This window comes from Aphis gossypii, chromosome X (assembly GCF_020184175.1).
Source record: "Aphis gossypii isolate Hap1 chromosome X, ASM2018417v2, whole genome shotgun sequence".
NCBI lineage: Eukaryota > Metazoa > Arthropoda > Insecta > Hemiptera > Aphididae > Aphis > Aphis gossypii.
Window position 1 is genome coordinate 47,976,686 of NC_065533.1, and position 25,053 is coordinate 48,001,738.

The 25,053-nt window shown below is 28.7% G+C and overlaps 2 protein-coding genes across 4 annotated transcripts in view; both read left to right on the forward strand.

The window, feature by feature from the left end:
* LOC114126763 (zeta-sarcoglycan) overlaps positions 1 to 25,053 on the forward strand; it is a 124,497-nt gene that overhangs the window by 88,510 nt on the left and 10,934 nt on the right. For all 3 annotated transcript variants that reach the window (XM_050205889.1, XM_027990769.2, XM_050205890.1), the window contains exons 3-4: positions 11,283 to 11,395; positions 18,531 to 18,972. In XM_050205889.1, the coding sequence (XP_050061846.1) occupies positions 11,283 to 11,395; positions 18,531 to 18,972 (555 nt within the window). The remainder of the gene's footprint in view (positions 1 to 11,282; positions 11,396 to 18,530; positions 18,973 to 25,053) is intronic.
* Positions 8,652 to 10,263, forward strand: LOC126551765 (uncharacterized). Its single transcript, XM_050205891.1, has 2 exons — positions 8,652 to 9,288; positions 9,820 to 10,263. The coding sequence occupies exons 1-2, from the start codon at positions 8,752 to 8,754 to the stop codon at positions 10,261 to 10,263; spliced, it is 981 nt and encodes a 326-aa protein (XP_050061848.1). The 5' UTR covers positions 8,652 to 8,751.

Genomic DNA, 25,053 nt, shown 5'->3' on the forward strand with positions numbered 1-25,053 from the left:
TATAGTTTTATAAAAACTATTTTACGTAGTCGCCTACGCATGTTCATAAAATGTATGTATATTATTATATTTCAGAGTTTAACAGTGTTGGTATTTATATTTCAACTACATCTATAAAAACGCACAATATAATACGTCATACAAAACATAAGAACTCAATTGTTATAATATATTATTTTTGACAATTGAGGTCTCAATTGATATTTATTTGACTTATACTTAATTAATATAGTAAACGTATATTGTTTAATACTGGTTAAGTAACAAATATTTAATTTATTAATATAAGACAGGTGAGACAAACAAATATGAGTCGAGTTCAAAATTATAGCTACTTATTTTTTTATTTTAATAAAGTTACAAGTTAAAAATCAGTTATATACTTATATAATATATAATATTTTTATTATATATTACACATTATTATTCTACTTATTATTAAAACGAAACATTCTAATTATATATTTTACACCTATTAGTAATTTACTCGTTAGTCATTTCATACATTAACAATTAAGTTTAATGTATGATACAATATTTTATGACTATACTATTGATTATTGAAATTCAGAAATGGTCCATATAAGTATGTATAACACTTCAAAGTTTTACAATATTAAAATATTCATTTTATATTATATAACATAAAATTTAAAGTTCTAATGGTTTATTATTATTTTTTTTTTTTTTTTGGTATTTATTCTAAAAGTAATTATTTTTGCAAAATAAAAATATTTATAAACTCATAGAACTTACATATTTAATTAAGAAATAATTGATAGGTAATACGTGACTGTGCAATTAATTAATTGATTAGTAAAACAGCACGGGAAAATTGAATGTCTAAGAATGGTTACTTAAATAAATACTCATCCTCGCTATAATATTTTCTTCAAGTATTTGAACGAATTTGATTCAATTAATAATCAATATGATATTCAAAACACACAAAGAACAATTTTTAATTTATGCCACAATCGGGTGACATACACTGAATCATTTTATAATCATATATCGATATCCTTGAATACCGAAATAAAGGACGTCTGCTGTGATCAACCATTATTGGTATTTCATATACAATGATAATTCTTATTTAGCGTGGGTGATATGCATAATATGTACTTAGATAATACATTAATATTCTTAATATTTTCAAGTTTTTTTTTTACAATATATTTTGAAAAACTTTTACAAAAAAATACGAAAAAAAAAAGATGTGAAATAATATAACGCGTTTTGCTAATAATTTCGCACCTAATTTTTTTTCCCCCTTTATCAATAATACTCGACTTCGAGACGTAACACTCGACTTTGTAGTGTAACGGTCGATCGGAATTTATTTCACTGAATATAAAAAACGAATTGGAAAAAAGCACACACACACACACACGCGCGCGCGCGCTCACAGACTTATCCGGACTTTGGCCACCGATACCTCGAGCAATATATATACCTATACACGTGCCAGGTTCTCATGCAGGGTACGTTTATATTATTATTATAACATATTATATATATTATAAGGATCTATAAACGGATCGCAAAGAGATCGACGTCGAGTCCAGGCCGCCGCCGCGCTGGAGATCGCGAGCGGCCGGGACGAGACGAGGCGGCTAATAATAGGAATCGGTCGTGACGCGCCGTTATAATAGGTCGGCGGCGGGCGGCGTAGTCGTCGGTGCGCGCGTCCGTCTTAAAATAACGCCGCCGCGTGTACGTGCGCGAAACGGCGTCGGGCTAGCGCGTGCCGCCGCTCCAATAGGTCGCGAGCGGTCACACGGCGACGAGATAATATTATAATATGCACGCGATATCGTCGTATTTAAATTATTACGTTCGACGAGCAAGAATGTCCGTCGCGCGGCCAGAGACGTCGTAGGTTGTCCGCGGCGATCACACGACGGGTGCAGTGCAAGAGCGGTGCGCCGTCTTCCACCGTGAAAATCCGTGTCCACCACGATGCGTCTCGTCCGTCCGACGGCGATAAGTAAGTGACGAGCAGTCGTCCGGTCGCGGCCGACCGCGCGTGTGTGTGTGTGTGTGTGTGTGTGTGTGTGAGTTCCCGCGCGACACGCGACGATTTACAGTCGGCAGGTAAAAGTCGCCGGTATAGACGCATCACACGTAAGTTCTTGAAAGGAAAACAAAAATATATTTTAATAATATACGTGGTTTACCGGTACGCGAAAGTGTGGGTTTTAACTGGTCAAAAAAATATGTAAATCGTCGTGTTAAAAAGTCGATAGTTTTTTTTTTTTTTTTTAAACGTCGATTTAATTCCAGTCGACCTGTTCTAATTAATCCAATGGCTAGACCGGTTAAAGCAAAATCCATTGTAAAAGCTTGGCTTTTTGATACAGTATAATATTATAGAAATAATGTACCGATACGATGTAAAATATCATAAAATCGTGTTTATACGTACCATAAAATATATGATATCTAGAAATCGAGTCGAAAAAATTAACAATTATATTCGTCATTCTTCATTATTATTACTCTGCGTTCTGCACACTAATAAAATAAATCGTAGATACTTGATTTCATAATTTATTTATATTTTCTTACAAAATATTCGTTTATTAAGTATTTTAGAAAATAAAATAAAAATTCCCGTAGGATCTTACGTAAGGGTGATTTTTCTTTTCGATAAAAATATACATAATATTTTTGTTATATCAATGTTTTAATATTATTATTTTGCGTTTTAACATATTATTGCAATTCGATAAATAAACAACTCGGAGCAGAAACATCTCTTTTGGTACACGTAAATGATTTGTTAATATTATGAAAACAAATGCATCGACATTATAAATAAATATCGATACACCACTGTGTATATAAATTATACTTGTTATAAACACATCATAAGACATCTATTTTTTTTTATCTCATTACGCAACAATGATAAACATGCTCTAGTAAAAGACTTTTTCATGTGTTCCTGCTACGCCAATATTTGCCTTTTTTATTATTTGATGTATTGGCATTAAAATATGACTTTGATAATATTATAATGCGTTGTTGTGTTTTAAATTATGGAAATATTATATGTAAAAGTTAATCTATGGAAACTTACTGATCCCACCGATGACGCAGTACATGACCGATTTTCAAGCACCTATAATATAACGAAATCCAAATCAATTCGTTGGCGACGATCGGTTAAAACTTAATCTGCTGTCGCGTGTCATTTTCACTAAACAAACTTCAGTTTAACTCATAAACTGGTGTACAGCATAACGACGTAATAAGTAAGTAGGCGTTTATGGATATATTCTGGCAAAGTCTTTATAACGCGCGCGTCCTCTTCCACTCACGATCGTATAAGATTTTTGTACAAAAAAAATAATTGACAGACGGCCGAGTTACTACTACAAAACAACGATTTTTCGTATTTTTCAGCTAGCACTGTTTTATTTGTATATGTCAACTTTACTGTTGTTGTAAATAACCAAATTATTTCGTCGATTTAATTTAACACGACTTATGTCGTCTTTCACGTATCGTAGTTTATAATACGTATTATATATTTATATATATGGGTTAGATAAATTTCAATGCATTTAAGGGTCAAATATGTCTTCTCGGTAGAGAAGTGTTAGAAACCTAAGTATAATGTGGCATAATACGAAGTCGAATTCAAATACAAACGTATTGTGATGTATATTTGATACATAATTCGAATAACACTTAGCCTGGTCCCTTAAAATGTGCCTATATAATACAGGTATAGGTATATATAAATATATATTAGTAGAACTTTCACAATTCACGGAACCTAAGGGAGCCAAATGACATTTCAAGTTTCAGTGAGTTTTTGTGTTGGGGATTACGAGGGGAGAATTTTCGACTATCAAAGTTCGAGTCGTGCAAGTTGTATTTAATATGTTATAACGTGGCCAAAAGGTGACCCGTTAAATATAAAATGTCTAGGGATGGCCGTCACACCGTATTATAATAATATTATTGATATATTTATCGCTTCGAAGGGTCGGTAGGTAGTCGGTAGATGATAGGATCGTTTGGTTATAAATTCAAATAACAATTACTCAGTTTCAGTAATTATTCAGTTGTTTTGCCTACTAAAGACTTGCAAACATATATATTATAACAAAGCAAAATATGTCCGAAAAATCTTAAAACATTAGGTGGCTATATCGTAGTCGTACCGAGTCTAGTGTGTTGTGTTTAATGTTGGTGTAGTGGTGGAAAACTGGCCGTGCTTCTACCGAGTTTTACACAATACCAAAACGTTGATCACAGGCTTCAATGTGAAGATTTTGTGTGAAATTCATACTATGAATGATACTCTGTATTGTAACTGTCAACAGTAATCATAATATCATGTCTCGTATAGTAACCCCATGGACAATATCTTAGTCACATGCATTGTATCTTTTGGTATTTAATAAAAATAATTGTACTTTAGATACTTTTATCCTTGCTGTATACTTTATTACGTAAATTTACAATAATTTGGAAGTCAAAAAGTCCCTTAAATCAGTGTTTATGTATATATATTTTTTTTTGATGATAGAGACATAGAGTGAAATCGAATTTTAAATAAAAATAATAACAATAAATTATTCAAATAAGCTTACAGATTTGATCCGTGCTTTTTCTATAACTAATTTACGTAATCACAAAATCAATCATAAATTCGTGAAAAAAGTTTAAAATTTGGTTCACTTTTAGAACAAATTATTTTTGAAAAAAAATAAATCAAATACTAAATATATTATTATTGAATGAAGACAAGAGTATATTACGTTCGAGCCGTTTATAGGAAGATATACGTCGTAATTATAGTATATTGATGATCATTTTCACTATCTGAGTAATTATTAACGAATAAGACGTATCACTCATTTTCTCTACAATAATATTATGTTGTAGTATTTCGAGTAACCACATATTGTGTAGTTAATAACTAATCACACACGATAACTAATAATATATCTACAATAGCTGGTACTGGTAATATGCATATAGGTGTCGCGTGTAGGCAATACAATCGTTACAATGTTTAACGTGCCCGTGTTTTCGGTGGTAATGACGGCGTCCAACTCTCTTTGGTTTTCCGTTCTCTATTCGTCGGCGGGTATATTTTTTTTCGTTTACAAGCGAATCGCGGGGGCGTCGGCGGTATAGTGGCGATGCCATAAATATAATATTATTATATCGCATATTATTACAACGACGGAGGCTATACGTGCGTGCGCGTGCGGTTAAACCGCACATAGCGCGTCGTCTCGGTTGTATTATAATATTATTATACGTTATACAGCGCGAAATCTATATACACGACTCGATTTTTTTTTATATACGGCAGCGTCGTCGTCGGCGGCTCGTTCGTAATAATTTTTTTCAGCTCACCCGCCCGTTCGCCAGTATATAAGAACGACGACGACGACGACGACGATTATAACACACTGTATATATATATATATATATACCTCCACAAGACTAGTATACCAATTTATATGCAAAATATCTGACGATTATTATTATTATTGTTGTTGTTATTATTATTATTACGATCATAATTCACCGCGTCCGCCGGCGGCTGTGCCCATGTACCCGTGTAACGAATAATAGTAGTAATTGTATATACCGTATATACGTATACACACACACACACACACACATATTATATAAGTTATACACGCACACCACCACCAAGTAGATAATATATATTACAATGTTATACGTATATAGTATATATATATATTATGCGACACACAATAATGTTCTGCGGCGTTTATTATTATATTTAATTCACTGGCAATAATCGCCGCCGTAGTCTCGCGATAATGTCGTTGTAATACGATCGCGCGAGCGTGTGAGCTACGCAGAAACCGCGAGAATTTTCAATTTTATATGTTTTTTTCCATCCTCGTATCAGCCGACTTTATGTCCCTCCTCTACCGACGACTGCTGGAATCAAATTAAAAAAAAAAAAAAAAAATTTAAGAGTATTATACGTTTCGAAATGAAACGGTACAGTGGCGAACGAAACGAATCCGTCGGAATCGTCTGGTAACGTTTAATTTGTCTGATCATTCGCGCGTACTACTCGTCATAATATTATTATTGATGGGGCTCGTGAGTTTGTGAGCTTGTATAAAATCTTACATCCAAGTCGTATACCCGTTAGGCAAAGTAGAAATGCACTTCAAAGTGACTGAGTATTATACTATGGAATTTAAAAAAATTATAAAACTTCATATAGGTTTATAGATTTATTTACTATACGTATAATACAGATGTTAGATATATTTTACATAATTGTGTATGTTTTTTTACATTTAAAGATAATTTAACATTACTAATACGTTATTATAATAGTGTTGATAAAATAGTAATTAGTACGTACTGATTTATGTTGATCTATCAGAAATATTTTTTGATTATTTTAAAAGTACATATTTAAAAACAATTATTATCAATAAGCGTCGGTTAAATTATTGAAAATATATATTTAAAAATAATGATTGACTCTCGTGTCTAATAAAAAGCCATGATTAATGAACGGATGAACAAAACAATATGCTTATATTAATACAAATTAAAAATCAATAATATTATGTTACAATTAAATTTTGTTTATATAAATTTAAAAACTACATTGAAATGATTTTATACAATTTTATTGCGTTCTTAAAAATAAAAATAAAGTTTTTTACTGCATATTCGATCGATTTTAAGAGACCATAAATTCCACATTGCTAATACATTACACGAGCCCTGATTATTAATATTATGTTTTGATATATAATATATTTTTATTTCATACGGTTGAAGACCGATGATGTCTGTCGCTATAGGATATAGTTTTACTGTCGCCCTCTCAAGCGATTATGTTTTTTTTACTAAATAAAGTTTCGGACGCTTGCCAAAATAGATGATATCTCCGAAGTATGCCATAAATAATAATAATAATATTTGCAACGGATAAAGGAATAAATGACACAGAGATATTGTAACAACACGTCGTCATCGTCGTCTTGGTCTATTTGCGCAGATAAACAAAGCGCGGGCGAGCGAGAAAAACGAAATAATAAACGCGCTAAAATCAACGCGTCGGCAGCGGCACTCTGACGGCTCCGATCGGCGATAATATCATCATTACGCAGCTGTTCCATCCTATAATGACGTGTAAATATTATCATTTCATAGTCATTGAGCCAATAGCGACCATTACACTCGTCGATGGCTCTTGTAATAACATAGAGTACAGCCGGACCGCAATCCGTGCTATAAATAACACTTGTCACGTCTTGTCAATGTCGATTCACATTTTTGTGAAAATTAAGAGATTTATTTAGTGAGTTGTCTCTGGTCGATCTCATCTAACGGATCACATAATATTATTATACACAGCATTTGAGTACATTAAATTTATACGTCTACAATTGTGAGGTACCTAAACTAAAAAAATAATTATATTATGTATACGTCATAATCTTACGATTGGCTGTATAGTAAAAAGTAACTATATTATTAATAACTTACAAAATATTATTACTATTTACAAAACAATAACTTGAATATAGTAGGTGGACTGTAATAAATTGGTTGTCTGAAAAATTAAATTGCTTTTTTAAAGTCGGAAAAAAGATTAGTAATTAATATTTGAATAATGGGGTGAATTAAGCAGTGGCATAACCGCAAGGCTTTATTTTAAAACGCTATCATTTTAATACTCTGTGGACGTATTACATTAGAGCTGCAAAAGTATAAAATATACCCATAACATCATCATATCAACCTATAAGATATCTTAGTTAACTCTTACTTTTATAAAAAAAAATATCAGAACCCTGCTCCTATCCAAAAAAAAAAAAAAAAATCTGGCTATGCCACTTCAGGGGTTAATCAAAATCAATTTATCAATGTTAATATTATTGTGTACGAAGATTTACTTCAAGTTATTATTATTTTTTATCTCTTTCTTTTGTGACCAAATTGTAATCATTATTCGACTATGATGTGTTTAAATTATTTTATTATGACACGCAATATCGTTCTGACATACATACATAGGACATTATATTGTTATTTCATCTAAAACTAATATATATTTTATAATAATTAATAATTAAATAATATTATCACGATAACTTGGTACTCAGAATAATCCTGGGTGTTTATAAAAAGACAAAACGGTTAGGTTGATATTAGGTATGTGTATAATTTAAAATAGAATAGGGTGACCATACGTCCCGTTTAAAACGGGATTGTCCCTTTTTTGATCATTATGTCCCGTTGTCCCGAAAAACTTCGAACGGGACGCTTTTTATCCCGTTTTAATCCCGTTATTTTCATATAATTAAATTATAATTTAAGAATTTTTGTAAAAGAATAAAATTAATTTAGGAACCAAATAAAACAGTTTATATTTAAAACTTGAAACCAAAGTTATAAATAACAGACTAAAATTTCCGTAGAACGAACGTTGAGTGCCGATGCCGACGAGCAGTACAAATAGTAATAATAAAATAAGATAAGCATGATACACGTCGTATAGCATATGTATTACGAATTAAAATATATAATACTATTTATAATCGATGATATATTAGATATTATTATATTGATTAGTTCAATCAAAAATTCGAACAACAAAATATGTCGAATAGTAACGTACGAACAGTAAAGCGTTTATGTTTATTATAGCCACTACGTATCGTCTTTTTTCTTTCAATTTTTGTGAGTTGGTGCATTATTTTATTTTTAAAAATGCCAAAGAGGAGATGCACGTTCACTGTATCTTTACAGTCTGAATTTTCTTTCCTAAAAAAATGTGAAGAAATTGGAAAAGTATTTTGTACGGTGTACAAGGCAGTATTTTCAATCGAACATGGAGGTCGCTCAGATATCAAACAGCATATGGAAAAGAAAAAGCATACGTCGGCCTTATCTAGTGCTTCAAAAAGTGACAAGGTAACCTCATATTTTATTAAACAAGGGCCAGCTGGCTTAACTAGTGAAGGATTAAAAATTGCAGCAGAAGAGGGAATGTTTGCATTTCACACTATAGTACATAACCATTCTTTTAGGTCAATGGATTGCACTACTACTTTAATAAAAAAGTTACATGAAAAAAAGTTTTCTTGTGCGCGTACCAAGTGTGAATCAATTATTTTGAATGTATTGGCACCTTTTGCAATGGATCAAATATTAGACGAACTAAAAGCTGTTAATTTTGCGACGGTTATGATTGACACTTCAAATCATAAGAATTTAAAAATTGTCCCCATTCTTATTCGATATTTCGATCCTAAAACGGGAGTTCAAATAAAAGTGCTAGAATTCACTAATTTAAAAGGAGAAACTTCGGATATATTGTCGTCATATATTATGGAAATTTTAACAAGGCATAAATTATCTCACAAAATTATTGCATTTACCGGTGACAACTGTAATACTAATTTTGGTGGTGCTGCAAGGAAAGGAACAAAAAATGTTTTTACGATTTTAAACAATAATTTAAAGACTAACATTTCTGGAATTGGTTGTGCAGCTCATATTCTGCACAACGCTATGCAAACTAGTACAGATATCTTACCTATTGATAAAAAATAAAAATAAAAAAAATAAATAAATAAATACACAAAAAAACAATTTATAGAGCAAACTAACCAGTTTTATGACACATTTTTGTTGTATATTGAAAAGTGGGGAAATCCATTTGAAGAACTTAAAGTATTTCGTTGGACACAACTGATAAATTGTCCGACATGGAATGATATACAAAAAAGTTTAACATTTATTTTGCAAAATAATAAACAAACCTGTTGGAATGTGGATGAAGATATTCTTTTTGATGAATATAACCATGTAGTTAATGTTATAAATGAAAATTTAAAAGAATGGCAGAATAAGTATGTTTGTGTTGAAGAAAGATGGTGTGCTATTTATAAAATTTTAAACAGTAAAAGTATATTGATAAATCATTTTTGGAAAATTGTAGAATATTCTCTAGCAATGCCTGGAACAAATGCTGCAATTGAAAGAGTATTTTCTATCACTAATGTATTATGGACGGACGAAAAAAATCGCTTTCTTGTTCCTACCATCAAATCAATTATAATTTTGAAAAATCATTTCAAAAAATATTCGTGTAATGATTTTTATGATTTTTTGCTAACACAACCAAAACTGTTAAACGCAATCAGTTCATCGCAAAAGTACAGTAACGACGCAATAGTTAATAAAGAACATGGTGAGCAATCGACATCGACCCAATAAAAGTAAACAAGTTATTTTATTAAAATAAAGCAAGGTTGTTAAAAAATATTTTGATTTTAAATTGTTAAATTGTAATAATAACATATGAAAAATATTTAAAAAAAAATATATATGTTTTTTTAGAGTATTTAAACTAAAAATTGTTTGTCCCGTTTTTTTTTTTTGCAAAACTGGTCACCCTAAAATAGAATAACACGTGATACTGATTTATTTCTACCACCTAAATAGAATTTACACTCAAGAGCACCCACTCGTCAAAATGCATGTAGAAATACCATTATACTCTTAGACTAAACATATAGTTTTAATGTACAGATCTTAAAAAAGTACAGTTTTTTATAAATAAAAAGCCATTTTAGATATTTATATAATTTTAAAAACTTAAAGAGATAATAAAAAATACTTATTATATATTATTTTATTTTAAGTAAAAATTTTAATTAATTAAAAACAGTATAACACATACACAATCTGTGAAGTTTGTAATTATATATATATAACACTGGGATATAGTCCAATTCCCCGTACGTAATTTAACTTTTTTCGGTTGCTAAATGTTTAAACAATTCTGATAAACATATGTTTATATATGTATAATTATATATATATATAACATAAACATATTATGTTCATGTTATTGTTAGAAATATAAATCGTAAAACAATTAATAATTGTTATAAAATTATCTTTAATATTTTAGAAATGGTGAATTATTATATATTTTAAGTTTGGCAATATTTTTTGTGGAAATTTTATATATTTGTAGTATTAGCCTTTGACCCTTCCTAATTAAGCCTATTTATTAATTTACTTTTTTGTCAATTTAGTTATTTCTTTGCGTATCCTTGACGAATAATAAAGAAGCGCTCTTAATATAACACGGTTTTATATGTCCTTTTTTTTAATTTAAATTATAAGACGAGATATTGCTGGTCAAACTTCCTTCAACTGAAGAATTTTCTTTTTTGATTATTTTGAAACAGATCTGTTTATTTATTTAATATTTTTAATTGTTGCAGATACATTCTACTGCAGAATCTGCGGTAAACCACAACGGTGGAGTTGGATTAGATAACGATGTCTACAGTGGCAGATCAACAGCTGATTATTTCCGTTCGAAAACAATGCCCAGGTAATAAAACTTATGGTAACTGAACATTAGTTATTGATGAAAAATACTACTTTTACCAAAAGTATACAATTGCTGAAATAAAAATTGACAAATTGTTTTGATAAACTTTCCTAGTTCTTAATTTAATATATTTATATAATACACTTAATTACATATACTGTATACATAATATATGTATTTGGACCATGTGTGGGTGCGTACAACTATAACCAGTATCGTAGCCAAGCATTTTGCTAAAGGAAGTAATTATTTTATCATTAGTAATTTAAATAAATACAAACATTTTGTAGGTATAACAAAATAATAATTGAAAATTAATTAAATGATTTAGCACCAGAAAATAAAACAAAAAATAATGAGTCACGATTAGAATAATAATAATAGCCAAATTTTGAAATTTAAACGCTTCTATTTTAAGAACAAATGAATCAATATTCTTTTTAAATATTTATTTCAATGACCCTGTGAATATTATGGCCCCAATTCCTTCTGAAAGCTACAATACTGTACGTGTGGGTGTAATTTATGTGTGCCTGCAGGTCGCAATGTGTGTAATGCATATTTTGTTCTGCTTAATATTGTTAAATGTATATTATTATGTTACGGTCCATTGGAATGATGGTCAACGTAAACACTAAACAGGCTAAGTGTACAATATTCCCGAATTTTACAAGACATATTGATAATATTATACATATCATAAACCAAAAATCGTATATACAATGGTTGTTGGAAATTTGGAAACTTATAATAATAAATAATGTAAAGAAATTAATTATTGACTAAAACTGAAATGTTTAATGATACAAAAAGTTGTTAAAATATACTGTAATATATAATATTATTATTTTTTTTTTGATTATTTCAACGTTTATGAAATAAAAGTCTAACATATTTACTAGACTAAAATAATCCTTCAATTACCATTGCTACGCCTTTAACCTACCTATTCATATATACATTGTAGGTTTAACCACTTATCCTTTTTTTGACATAATTCACATATGATGTAATATTAAATGATTATCTTCTTAATAGTTTTATACCAAACTAAAATAATAATTATTTCTATGAATTTTTTTTTATTTTTAATTAATATTAATTATATTTAATTTAATTACACAATAATAATAATATTTATCGATGAAATTAATAATGTTTTTTACTAATAAATATTGAAATATTGATACAAATGGCAAATCAATCAATATAGAATCTTTCACAGCTGATGCAACGAATCTCATAATTTTAGAACAAAATAATAACTAAGAATTTATATAAACTATGATAATAATAGAAATTATAAAAAAAAGAAACATTATTATAATATAAATAATATAATATGTACTATGTATAAATAAATATTTTAATAAAATGTTTTTTTTTTTTTTGATAAAATATAAAACAATGTTTTATGATAGTACTTACAGTTATCTTAGTTTAAATATGAATGCTCCATTTTACATTTTCATCATTAATATACAGAAGAATTTCACTGTTTGAATACTTAAATAATTTTGGATAAGTAAAGTTCGTATAATTTAAATTTTTTTATGGAGAAGTTCTGAAGTAATAAGCAAACCCAACACATATTGATTTTATTAATTAATTCTTCAATTAGGTCATATCATATCTCATTCTACTATTTATACTGTGTTACAAATTGATTTTTAAGAAGGGCAGGTAATTAAAATTGTAGTGATGGTGTAAGAGTATTATTATTTTTTTTTTTTTTTTGAATTACCTTATACAAATTAGGATATAATAATATTATTAAGATTAGAAATAAAACTGTATTGTGGAGGATTCTTTCTTCCATTCAACTAAAGTCTCTGAATATATTTTCTATTCTAACAAGCAGCTAGGATCATCTTTCTAAGTACTTGTGATTTAAAAATTGTATGCTTATTCTACCTAATATAGTTATTTCAAAAGAACTTTACCAACTTGAAATTTTTACTGGAATTATGTGTGACATACTATCAAAAGCTTCACTTAAATCTAAAAATAAAATCTATGATCTTGATGTGTTTATCTAAGTATTATCATAATATAATTTATTTTTATATTTTTTTAGTAAGATTTTCTAAAGCGGTTTTGGTCCCTAAAAACCTTTTTTACATCCATAATATTAAAAAATTAACAATAAATTATTACTTTCTTCTAAGTAATTTATAATTCTATAATAAATTTAATTTTTCAAATTATATATTATAATAGATCGATGGATCATATCATACTATTATAGTCAATTAAACCTGTTTTATGACCGTTACCTTTATATAAGAACGAAGTATTTATAAAGGAGTCAGGGATAAAAACTTTTTTTTAAATTTAATAAAAGTTTGACATAGTTAGTTTTAATTACATTTGTCAATTTTTTTCCGTTACACTATGTATACGCATCTTGGATATATTAATAACAGAAGAATGTTTCACCCTATCTTTTACTGATTTGAACTTGCAATAAACGACTCACCACTACCTGTGTAATCAATATATAATATATATATAATAATAATTTATAATGTCTCGTGAAATGTCAATATGCATCATCTACCGCGGTATAAAATCTAAGTAGGATGGTACCGCAAACAAACTGTTGACCGCATAATAATATAATAAAAGCTACAGCCACACAGCGTACCTAAAACACGCCAATATTGTATTATATAAATACAATGAAGAGGAAAACTATTTTGTGGTCGTCGATAAAGTTTGAGATAAAATGTAAGCACTACACTCCTGTGGTTTTGGTTTTTTTTTATCTATCACGATAATATGACTTTGTGAATATACCGTATCATCATTATTATTAATATTCTGTTGGAAAAAAACGTTTCACAGAAACTACTACTACGATCAAAGGGACATTAATGTTTGATTTATCCCACCGGTCACATCCACCAAAACGAAATTGTTTATAAGACCTATTATATACAAATATCCTAGAAACATGTTAGTACTGAAAAATTAATAATTTTAATTTTTTTTTTATGCAATGTTATTATAATGAACTAAATTGCATTTCTTTCAATAAAAAATAAATTTATGACCACTTTATTATGGTATTTTTTTTAATGTTTTTATTTTAATAACGACCTGCCTAACATATATATTTGTAATTTGTATAAGAACTAATAATAATAATAATTTTTGGAAAAGTATTTTACTTAAAATATTAAATACAAATAATGTTCTTATTATTATCGAATTAAGCTAGTGCTAAAAAACTTTTATTATTTATATCAAAAATGTGGTTTTCTTAATTTTTAAAAAACACTTCATTTAGTAAATTTGTATAGTTATATATAGTTAAATAAGTATCATATTGATTATTTTAATGTGAATTAAAATAAGTTTCATTATCGTTTGTATATTATATTTTATAAAAACCAGCAAAAAATCAATATAAATGTTAGATATATGAGTAGTAAATAATGCAGTATTAAGTTTAATAACATAATAAGTATTTTTTTTCAATATAAATATGCACATAAGTAAAATAGATATTGAATAAAATATTATAAACAAAATTATTAAAGAGCATTTAAATTTTAACTAGTTTAGATGAGTCAAATAGTAGACCATAACTTTTGTGGAGTACACTCAACCATTTTAACTTCTAACGCTTTTTAATAAAAAAATATTTATGCAATAATCGATATGCATGCTGCTTAAAAAAAAAAACAATTTAATAAAAATATTATGTTAAACTAAAATTTTATAAATACTTCAAACACTTTAAAAGCACAAAAACCGACACGGAAAATGTATGTGACTAAATGGTAAAGAGATAATTTTTTTTTAAAGGATTATTCTTAAGCTTTAATATTGTTTGTATATGTGTTTTTTATAATATTATTACTATAAAAAATAAAATGTAAAAACTGTTACATTCAACATTATATAGTATGTAATATTAATTATACTTAGTTACCATACCTTATTATAATACTTACTAAAACTTTATATATTTTCAATAATAATTGCACAATTTATTATTCTACAAAACTTAAAATACCATCATACTATAATTTTTACATTTAAAGATTTATTATTGATTAAATTTTTGAAGAAAAAAATTTCCATCTCTAGACACAATAGATAAACATATTTATTATATTTTCTCATCTACAAAACAAAAATAATTACTTTAGGTTACGTCATTGCATTTGACTTAATATTCGTCATTAATATAATATTGTATACATATATAATTTATAGTACATGTCAGTATTTCATTAAATTGAATTTGTTTACGTTCAAGTTTTGTACGTAAAAAAAATAAAAAACAATTCATCCACGTTTATGTTCACTTTTTTTCAAAAGAATAATAATTATATTATAATATTATTTAAATAAAATGTTGAGTAACACTTAAGTACCTTATAAAAAAAAAAAAAAAAAAATGTATTAATAATAATCAATTTGATTATCTAATATAATAAAATTACCTATAAAATATCCAATATACTAGTAAACTATGCTAATGTAATGATGATAAATGCACGCTAATGAATGTATTTTTTCCAAATACTGGTTCATCTATACTACTAATTGTAACATAATATACATTTTGGTTCATTAAAGTATTGTCTAATGTACATGGGTACAATAAACATATTCGATATAAAATATCGATTCTGTGTACTTATTGTGCAATTATTATAGTTAGTGTGTGCATAATATAGTATATTCATAACTTGTGCTTCTCTGGTACCCATTCATTGCCATCACGTATCTTATGCATATAAATATACGTAACATTAAAAGGGCAACAACGAGTATTATGGAAAGGCTTTTAAAAACTCACTTTCCCACTGTTTATTACAATATATAATAATATATGCCAGGTACCAGGTACTCGTCTTGAGGAACGGATATATTATATAGCTACAATACAGAACTATTCGACAGCCACCGCAACACATGGTCCATCCGTCTTCATCGACCGTATCGACATATTCATAATAATATATCGTCAGTTGACCCCACCGACAATAACACCTATATATATATATATACATATACTCTCACACGTGCATATTTGTGTGCGGTCTAAACAACCTTTTCCACTAAACACGCACCCATAATATATGTATAAAATATAAATATATATCGTATCCACGCTATTAAAAAGAAAATCTCCTCCTCGCCACAGTTTCCGGCGATTTTTTTTTTTTTTTTTACATAAAACGTCACGTCAAAGAGGGAAAACGTATTTGAATGGGCATAATATAACCCCATTCCCACTACTCCGATCACCCACCACCCTGGCTACGACGTATACCTCGTACACCCATTGTACGTAATATAATAATACGCGCTGGCGTGTAACCCGCACATTGTGCACGTGAGCTGCAGTTCAAGAGTCGAGTGCTCTGCAGGAGGCGATTTTCTCGAGTCCAACTACTATACTATACACTTACGCATCGACGTGGTATACATATAATATTATAATGTACGGTCCGTGTGCTCGTACCTATATATATATTATATACATAACGGCCGTAAACGACTTGCGCCGATGATGATTGATTGTCGTCGTCCGCTCGCGACTTACAGTCGTCGACGACCACTATACGACGATGATTGAATACTCGTTATATATGTATATTTCGTGCCCGTAACGTGCTCGCGACTGTATCTATCATAATGCACGTGTACTAGTAGCATTATTATTGTTATCTGTTTGTCGATCGCGCGCACGGTTAGACCTCATATTACCTATCGCACTCGTATGTAATATATATAATAGACATTGTTCGTAACAGGACTGATATTCTAAAGATTTTTCCCCGACGTCGGGTGTATGTTTATACAGCAAGCGGTTACGATGATACTGAACGACGGGATTATGTCGTTACGAGAACGATAGAATTCAAAAGCTTCACCCTCAGTCACAAAAATCTATGTTATCTCTATACATTTGTATTGTATTCATTTTTTTTTTTTAATTACCATTTACAGCAACAGTGATGATATGAATCTAACGATACAAAAAACATGAATTATAATTTATATTTATTTTATTTAAACCGAACATAATATTCGTTATACCGCGCTAGTCCAGCCACAAGTGCTGTGGTAAATATACCACAATAATAATATATCATATAATTATATAATAATAATTCCTATCACCCGATTTCGACTTAAATTTTCGTTAAAGTAAATAGTTTTGTCCATACCAATAATATAGCGAGTGCAAGCGTATAATATTTATTAGTGCAATACAAGTATACAACATGATCCCTCCCTGTCACTACCATCATAAAAAATATAAAATAGATCAATGAAATCATATCCTAGAACGGGGTAATATTTGGAACAAACTGTGTGAAAAAATCGAGAAATTATTAAAAAGTTTCATCAGAAAAGTGAAAAAAATAAACACAATGTGTATCACTCTTCATCAACCGTAAACGGCGAAAAAAGCACCGGCATCTATTCAACAATAATCTCAAAAATATGAATCGTATAATTCGTTTATAGGTGTAAAAGGAAATTTCAAATTAATAATATGCATACACTATAAAATAGTGTTCATTACATTTTGTAAAGTTTAATAAATTAAATAGTAATGATACTAACAATCACAAATTAATTATTGTTTTTATACGTAATATAAAATAAATATAATGATAATTGATAATTTAAGTAATAATTAAATGTTCCAAATATTGTTATTTTTTGAATTAAAAAAATAACCTACTTTTTTTTAATACTTATTAAAATCCATAAACCACGAATAGTGACTTTGACGCGATAGCCTAAAATGTAGTATTATATTTATACCTAACATTATAAATAATATTTTCAATCATTATTATATTTTTATCGATAAATATAATAATAACGTAGAAACAATTTTACCTAATATTTGCTTAAAAAAAAAAAAAATCGTACTTCTATAACTAAACTTGAAACTCATTAACTCGTAAATGTCCTGCAGTCTTGATTATCACACAGTTATCTAGTGGCGTACTATTCCAATATTAACCATAAACTAAGAGCGAACCCAATTGTCGATCACCGTTGCGACGACTTTCGACGATATTGTTTTTCATTCATGATTCTCTTCTTTAATTTAATCCTACTAAATGATTTCATTGTTTCCGGGAACATATAGGAGGACCGGAACGGCAACCGTGATGGACGACTACGACTTCGGTAACGGTAACGACGGCGACGGGAACGTCTCGGCGGTCGGTGGCGGCCACAGACAGTGGCCCGCGTCGTCGGCGGACATCGTCGAGTACGATTCGTCGGCGGTCGCGGACACGCCGACTCCGCAGCAACAGCAACAGTTTCTACTACCTCACAACCAGCAACAGCACCAGCACCTGCAACAGACGAACACGTTTCTGCAGAAGTCCGGCGCATCGGTGTCTGCGCACGATCCGCACGCCGCCGCCCGTCGCGCCGCACAAGTCGACAACAACGGCAGGCCCAAGTCCCCGTCCAAGTGGAAGACACACGCTCTGTACGTGTTTCTCGCTTGCCTGCTGGCCGTGGTCGTCATCAACCTCACGCTCACGCTCTGGTTCATCCGAGTCACGCAGTTCACGTCGGTAATTATAAAAATTGTTTACGACTTTGCATATGCACACAGCTTTAAGCTTTGAAAGCTGAATGTCAACTCTTTACGAACCGTTTAAAAAATTACTGTTTTTGAACTTTTTAACTGACTCGATTAGTTGATTTTCCAACGAACTACGTATAATAACTCTCAGATTATAATTGAAGCGAAAACGGAGTAAAAACTTACTTATCTTTTTCCGGTTAATTTAGGAAAACAAATAAATGTGCCACACATGCACGTTAGATGACTTAACTTTAGTTAAAATTACAATTAATTAGGTAATTGTATCTTGCTGTTGAGTTTTAAGCCACCAATGTACCAATATTGATTGATTTACGCAAAACGTGTAATTTCCTAAAATCTACTAGTCACTACATAGTGCATAATGAGACGTGCAGATAGTATAATATGCACTTTAAACAAGTTGTTTTTTTACTAAAAAAAAAAGGGAATGTTAGAGCCACGTAATCGAAATGATCAAAAATAATTAGAGTAACTTCTTACTAACTAAATTAGGTCAACATTTTATTTTTATTTACTAACTTAAAAATGTTCTCGTTAAATTATAAATAATAAATTAATTAGTTTAAAGCGTAACGTTTCTAAGAGATTTATCTTAAATTTCTCAAGTCATTTTTTTTTATTTAGTTGAAACCTTTGCCTGTGTTTCTATACCGTATACAAATACAGTATATCTTATAATTTTTTGTTCTCACTACCTACGCAATTTATACTATGTCACTATGATAAACATTACCGTGGGAGCTTTTCTCAAATCATATTAATTATTATACAATAGTATAAGCATTGTATAACCGATAACAAAATTCAGTCACACGATGTATAGTGTAATTCTAATAGTCAGTGTTCATTATTTTCAAGTAAAAAATCATTTTTTTTTTTTTTACAATTATTTAAAGCCTGAATCAACGAATCAACATTAAATCTAGAAATACATTAAATACATTTTAACATACTTGATTAATTTATTGTTGAGGTATTTTTTTATTACAATTTAGATATTATACACGGGATACATAATTTTTATCATGATTAAAATTTAAAAGAAGACAATTCCTACATAATTCAAAAATAATAAAATACAATTAAAATGTATAATAACGAATTTTCATAATACGTATTATAGTCACTTAACCAAGACACAATGTTAACTATAGGTACACTACAATCTGTAACACCGCTATAATTGTGTGTTGGCGTGTTCCACCAAGTGTATCCCACTAAACTACTCTAAAACAGTTTAAATCCCTCCTGAAGTTTTTTGAGTCCTATTAAAGTTTATTTTATATATTACTTCTTTATACGCCTATATAAAAATGAAATTTATTTAGTACAGTTTCAGATAGGTAATTGAGGTTTTGCGCGCATTACAGCGCGTTTTGTTCAAACATGTTTGTGTTCACATACTTTTCTTATTTCAATATTTTACGATATATTTTTTTTTAACTAATTTATTTATTTTTGTAATATGATCTTTTTAACCGATGTAAACCATTTTACATAATGTGCATATCCAAAAATTAGGTACGTTGTTAATTTAAATCTGCAACAGTTGATAGTATTGACGCTCCACAATTGTATTCATATAGTTATCATGCATCTGACTCAGTAGAGCTAAGTACCCACCTACTATTTTGATTTGTATCTATATGCAATTTTATTTCTAGAAAATCAAATATGATACGCGCTCATTCTATATGACTATATAACGTTTTATACATCACTCTTATTATTATTAATTATTATTATACTCTGTCTTACGCGAAGTTTATACCTTCGAATTTATGAAATTTCTTACTCAAAGTGTTTAAATTATATGTAATAAATTATTAAAGTGACGTGTATCAGTGTTCCATAATATGCATTGCAACTTAAGATTTATCTTTAAAAATTGTAAACGATTTATCGCCTACAATCTAATTTTTCCATTTCATTTCTACGATGATAACTATTAAAACCACCGCGCGATCAACCACAATCGCTGAAAATTATAAGTACCTATGCTATATAATAAATTTGAATGTACCTGTTTATATGTATATTTTTTAATTAAAAAATGAACGCTAGTGTTGTACCATAAAATAAAGACCGTATAACTTTGGTATAATGGCTGCAGCGGTATCCTTAAGTTTTTTGATTACCTACCTACATTACATCTATTCCATAATATTACAATGTTACAGAACACTTTTAATATAATAGTATATAATAATAAATAAAACTCTTCTTTATGCCGAAATATTCGACTAAATTTATACTCGACAAATAGTAAATAATGTCATGTGACATGTAGCAACACTACGAATTAAATGCATTAAGAAAATCGTGTTGCATTTTTGTCGTACGTATCAATATGTTACGCGTGCTTTACATATAGATGTTGCGTTAAAAGCTTATGACTGTGTAAAACATTGTTCCAATTATAAAAAAAGCATTATCCAAACAGCATTAAAATATTTCTATGGAACTTACCAAGTTCCAAAAACATTGCAAGAACGTTATAAACGATGGTTTTTTTTTTTTAACTTGATATGTTTAGTCCTGACAAAATATACCTACTACGCAGTATGCACTGAAATACCATAAAATATAAGAAACTGCGCACTTCAAGGTTTTAAAAGTGCATAACAACTCAACGTAAACTTTTAATAAAATTAAAAAACTTTCATAAAGAATTATAAATAAAAATATTTTAAATAAACATTTCTTGAGTCTTATTGTAACTTTTAAGTATTATATCTATAGCTGTGTTTTGAGTTGGCAATTAAAACCATTACATCATATTGTTTATCCGTATTTGTGAATATTCGAAAGCGCTACTGACTACTGTGATGTCAATAACATTTTAAAATTACTTTCTTTGATAATAAGAATCAGATTGGAATTTGAATTAACGTTTAAATTAAAGAACAAAGTGAAATAGTATTTGTGAGATAAATTTAATATTTATGTTATCAACTGACATGATAGTTACTGTTTTGCTTGACACTTATCTACTTCAGCTAACTATAGATAGGTATTGATTTATTAAGGCCAATGCTTTTAGTCATAGTTTAGCCGATTTCAGTTAGATAAATGTTGATACTTATATTATTGAAGAACTTTCGTTATCTATGAATATAATATAATATAAAAATTTTTGTTATATATTATATTTAAGACGTTATACAGCCTAATTTTTTATATAATATTATACTTTTAACTGTTATAATTTTTAAGTTTTTACTTTTTTTTAATAATAATAAAATTTATAACATACAATATAGTAATATTATCTTATTGTGAAAGTATAACATAATCCACTCATTAAACATTAAATTGTTATAGCTTATTAATTAAAGTCGTTCAAAATTTTACCGATATACGTATATCAAAATGATAATCTAAATCATAGTCTACTTCATAGTATGAAAATAAAAATATAATGTCGAAATGTTGTCAGAAGTAACGGTAACATTTATTACGAAAATAAATAGTAAAAATTAGAATTCTATGCAAAATATTCGTTAGTTAGTACTGATTAAAAAAAGTGTATGTTCAATAACGTTAATATTATAATAATAAGTGTTCTTCGAAAAACTAATAGTTATATTTATTTGGTTTCACACTTTTTATGCACTATAATTATAGTCGATTAAACACAAATGATAATATAATTAATATTGAGCGTGTTTAAGAGTAAAATTCATCCTTATTATGGCTTATACTAGGTCCTTCTATGCAATTATTGTTGAATAATCGTTATTGAAATGTACACGTCGTATTATGAAGCGGTCGTGTGTAAATCACTGTCGTTGGTAGACAGCTGAGAGGTGTCTTCTGGCGACAGCTAAAACATAATAGTAATATTTGTAATTCTCGGCATTCAAACACTGTTGTCAAATTTTCAAGGTTCTCAACATCATATTATTATATTTTCGACTTAAGAACTTTTCAATTACATTTCAATTGTGTGCTTAATTAGTTAAATTACAAAATTATAAAATATACAAAATTATTGAACAGAAATAAAACAGTAAATAATCTATTATATACTATTAGGTAAGTTACTTTTGAAAAGCAACGAAGTAACTAGAATACTTATTCAATACTTTACTCATTACTCAAATAAAACTGTAATTATTTAAAGAAAAAGTGGGTAAGTGGGTACCACTCTGCTGTACATTAGGTGCTGTATGGATCATTATTATTTATTGTAGGAGTGTTATTTGAACTTCAAATATTTATAAAAAAAAAATCGTGACTAACGATTTTTAATTTTTTTTAGCTACATTAAGAACAACTCGTAAGGAACCTGTGTTAAATTTTCAAGTTTTTTTGGTCATCCAAATTTTTTTTATCGACACTTCAAAAAAAAAAATCTCATAAAAATCGAAAATTTCAGTGGTCTATAAATAACTCAAAAAAGTCAAAAATGTTTGAAAATTTAACTGTATATAGATAACACCAACATCGACATTTGGTGAAAATTTCAAGTATTTACAGTGATTAGATTTTTAATTACAACCATATAAAAAAATCGATTTGATCGAAAATTGGTTTTGAGTAAAAATTCCCGTTTTTCCTTATTTTTTTTTGGTTTTTCCCGGTGCGTTTAAAAACTATTGGGAGTTTCAAAAAATAATCTTCTCAATGCACCAACTAGATTCACTTTCGAACCGGAAAAGCTACTGAAATTGAAATTATTTCGACACGTTCTCGTGTACACAAACACAAAAAAAAAAATACACAACATTGTAAAATCAATAATCATCGCTCCGCTCAGAATCTAAAAGGTTACTTCTGGGAAAAACAATAATTTATATCAATCAAAGGCTAAATTTATTATGGTCATGCCATTTCAAATATTTAATAACACAAAATCTAAATGAATAGTTTTTTTATTTATTCATACTTAGCAAGTATAAAAAAAAAAGGTTAAATAATATTAAATTTCATACGGTAATAATTTTAAAAATCAGATTTCAAAACAGCATGATGTGAAAAAAAATGTCGTCGTGGAATATAATATTGTGTCTCGCTAAATGTAATTTGTTTCCTAGGTTATAGGTCACGCGTACTATGGAGGCGTGTCAACACGATGCGAAAACATAAATTCATAATTTTCAACACGACGATAATAATAATTATATTGTTGCGATTCAAATAAAATATTAAAATATTTTTTTGTTCAGTGACTCGAGGAAATCGTTTATCCCGTTACACTAAATGTTTTGTAATCGATATAATTATTATATGCACTTAGCTACCAACTATATAAGCATATGTAATATATATATATAATAGAAAGAGTTGCCGCGACAGTTTATAATACATCGAAAAACATATTTTTTAAAAGCTTCAGTTATTTTATTCGAGCTCCTTATACTATACAGAGCTATTAAATCATAGTATAATAGAAGTTAAAATGTATTAACACCTATTCTCCAGTAGCAATACGGCTTTGATTCGTATAAAATGTAAATACAAAATATATAATACGATTTAATCATATTACAAACCGAAATATTTATTTTGTCTTTGCCGTGCTGAATTTTTTTAATTAATCTTATACCTATACCGCACCTATACCTGCATATAGTTAACACGCGCGGCAACCGGCCGTTACAAGCCGAACTTTTCGAGTTAGTGTAAACTTTGACAAGTAATTTCCCTATATAATATGTTTCACGATTTCACGTGTAACGTATGTGTGTATATATATATATATTGTATGAAACCGTATTATTATATACATTTTCTTCGTATAATTTCTTGTAAAATAAATCATCACTGCGTAGTGAATATTAATAAATTACAAATAATTTTATGTATTATAATATTTTCAAAACGTGATTCATAACGTTTTATCACGAAACGAGTATATGCAAAAAAAAATTATGAAAACAAACTTATTTTAATAAAGATGAAGTGAGTTTTCGTTTTACAATTAAAAATTGTCAACCCAGTATATATTTTTATTTTAGCACGTATTTAGCTAGGGTTTTTTATTTATTTTTATTGTTTTTGTGGAGCTAGCAGGTTCTCACTCTCTATATTTAGTCGACCG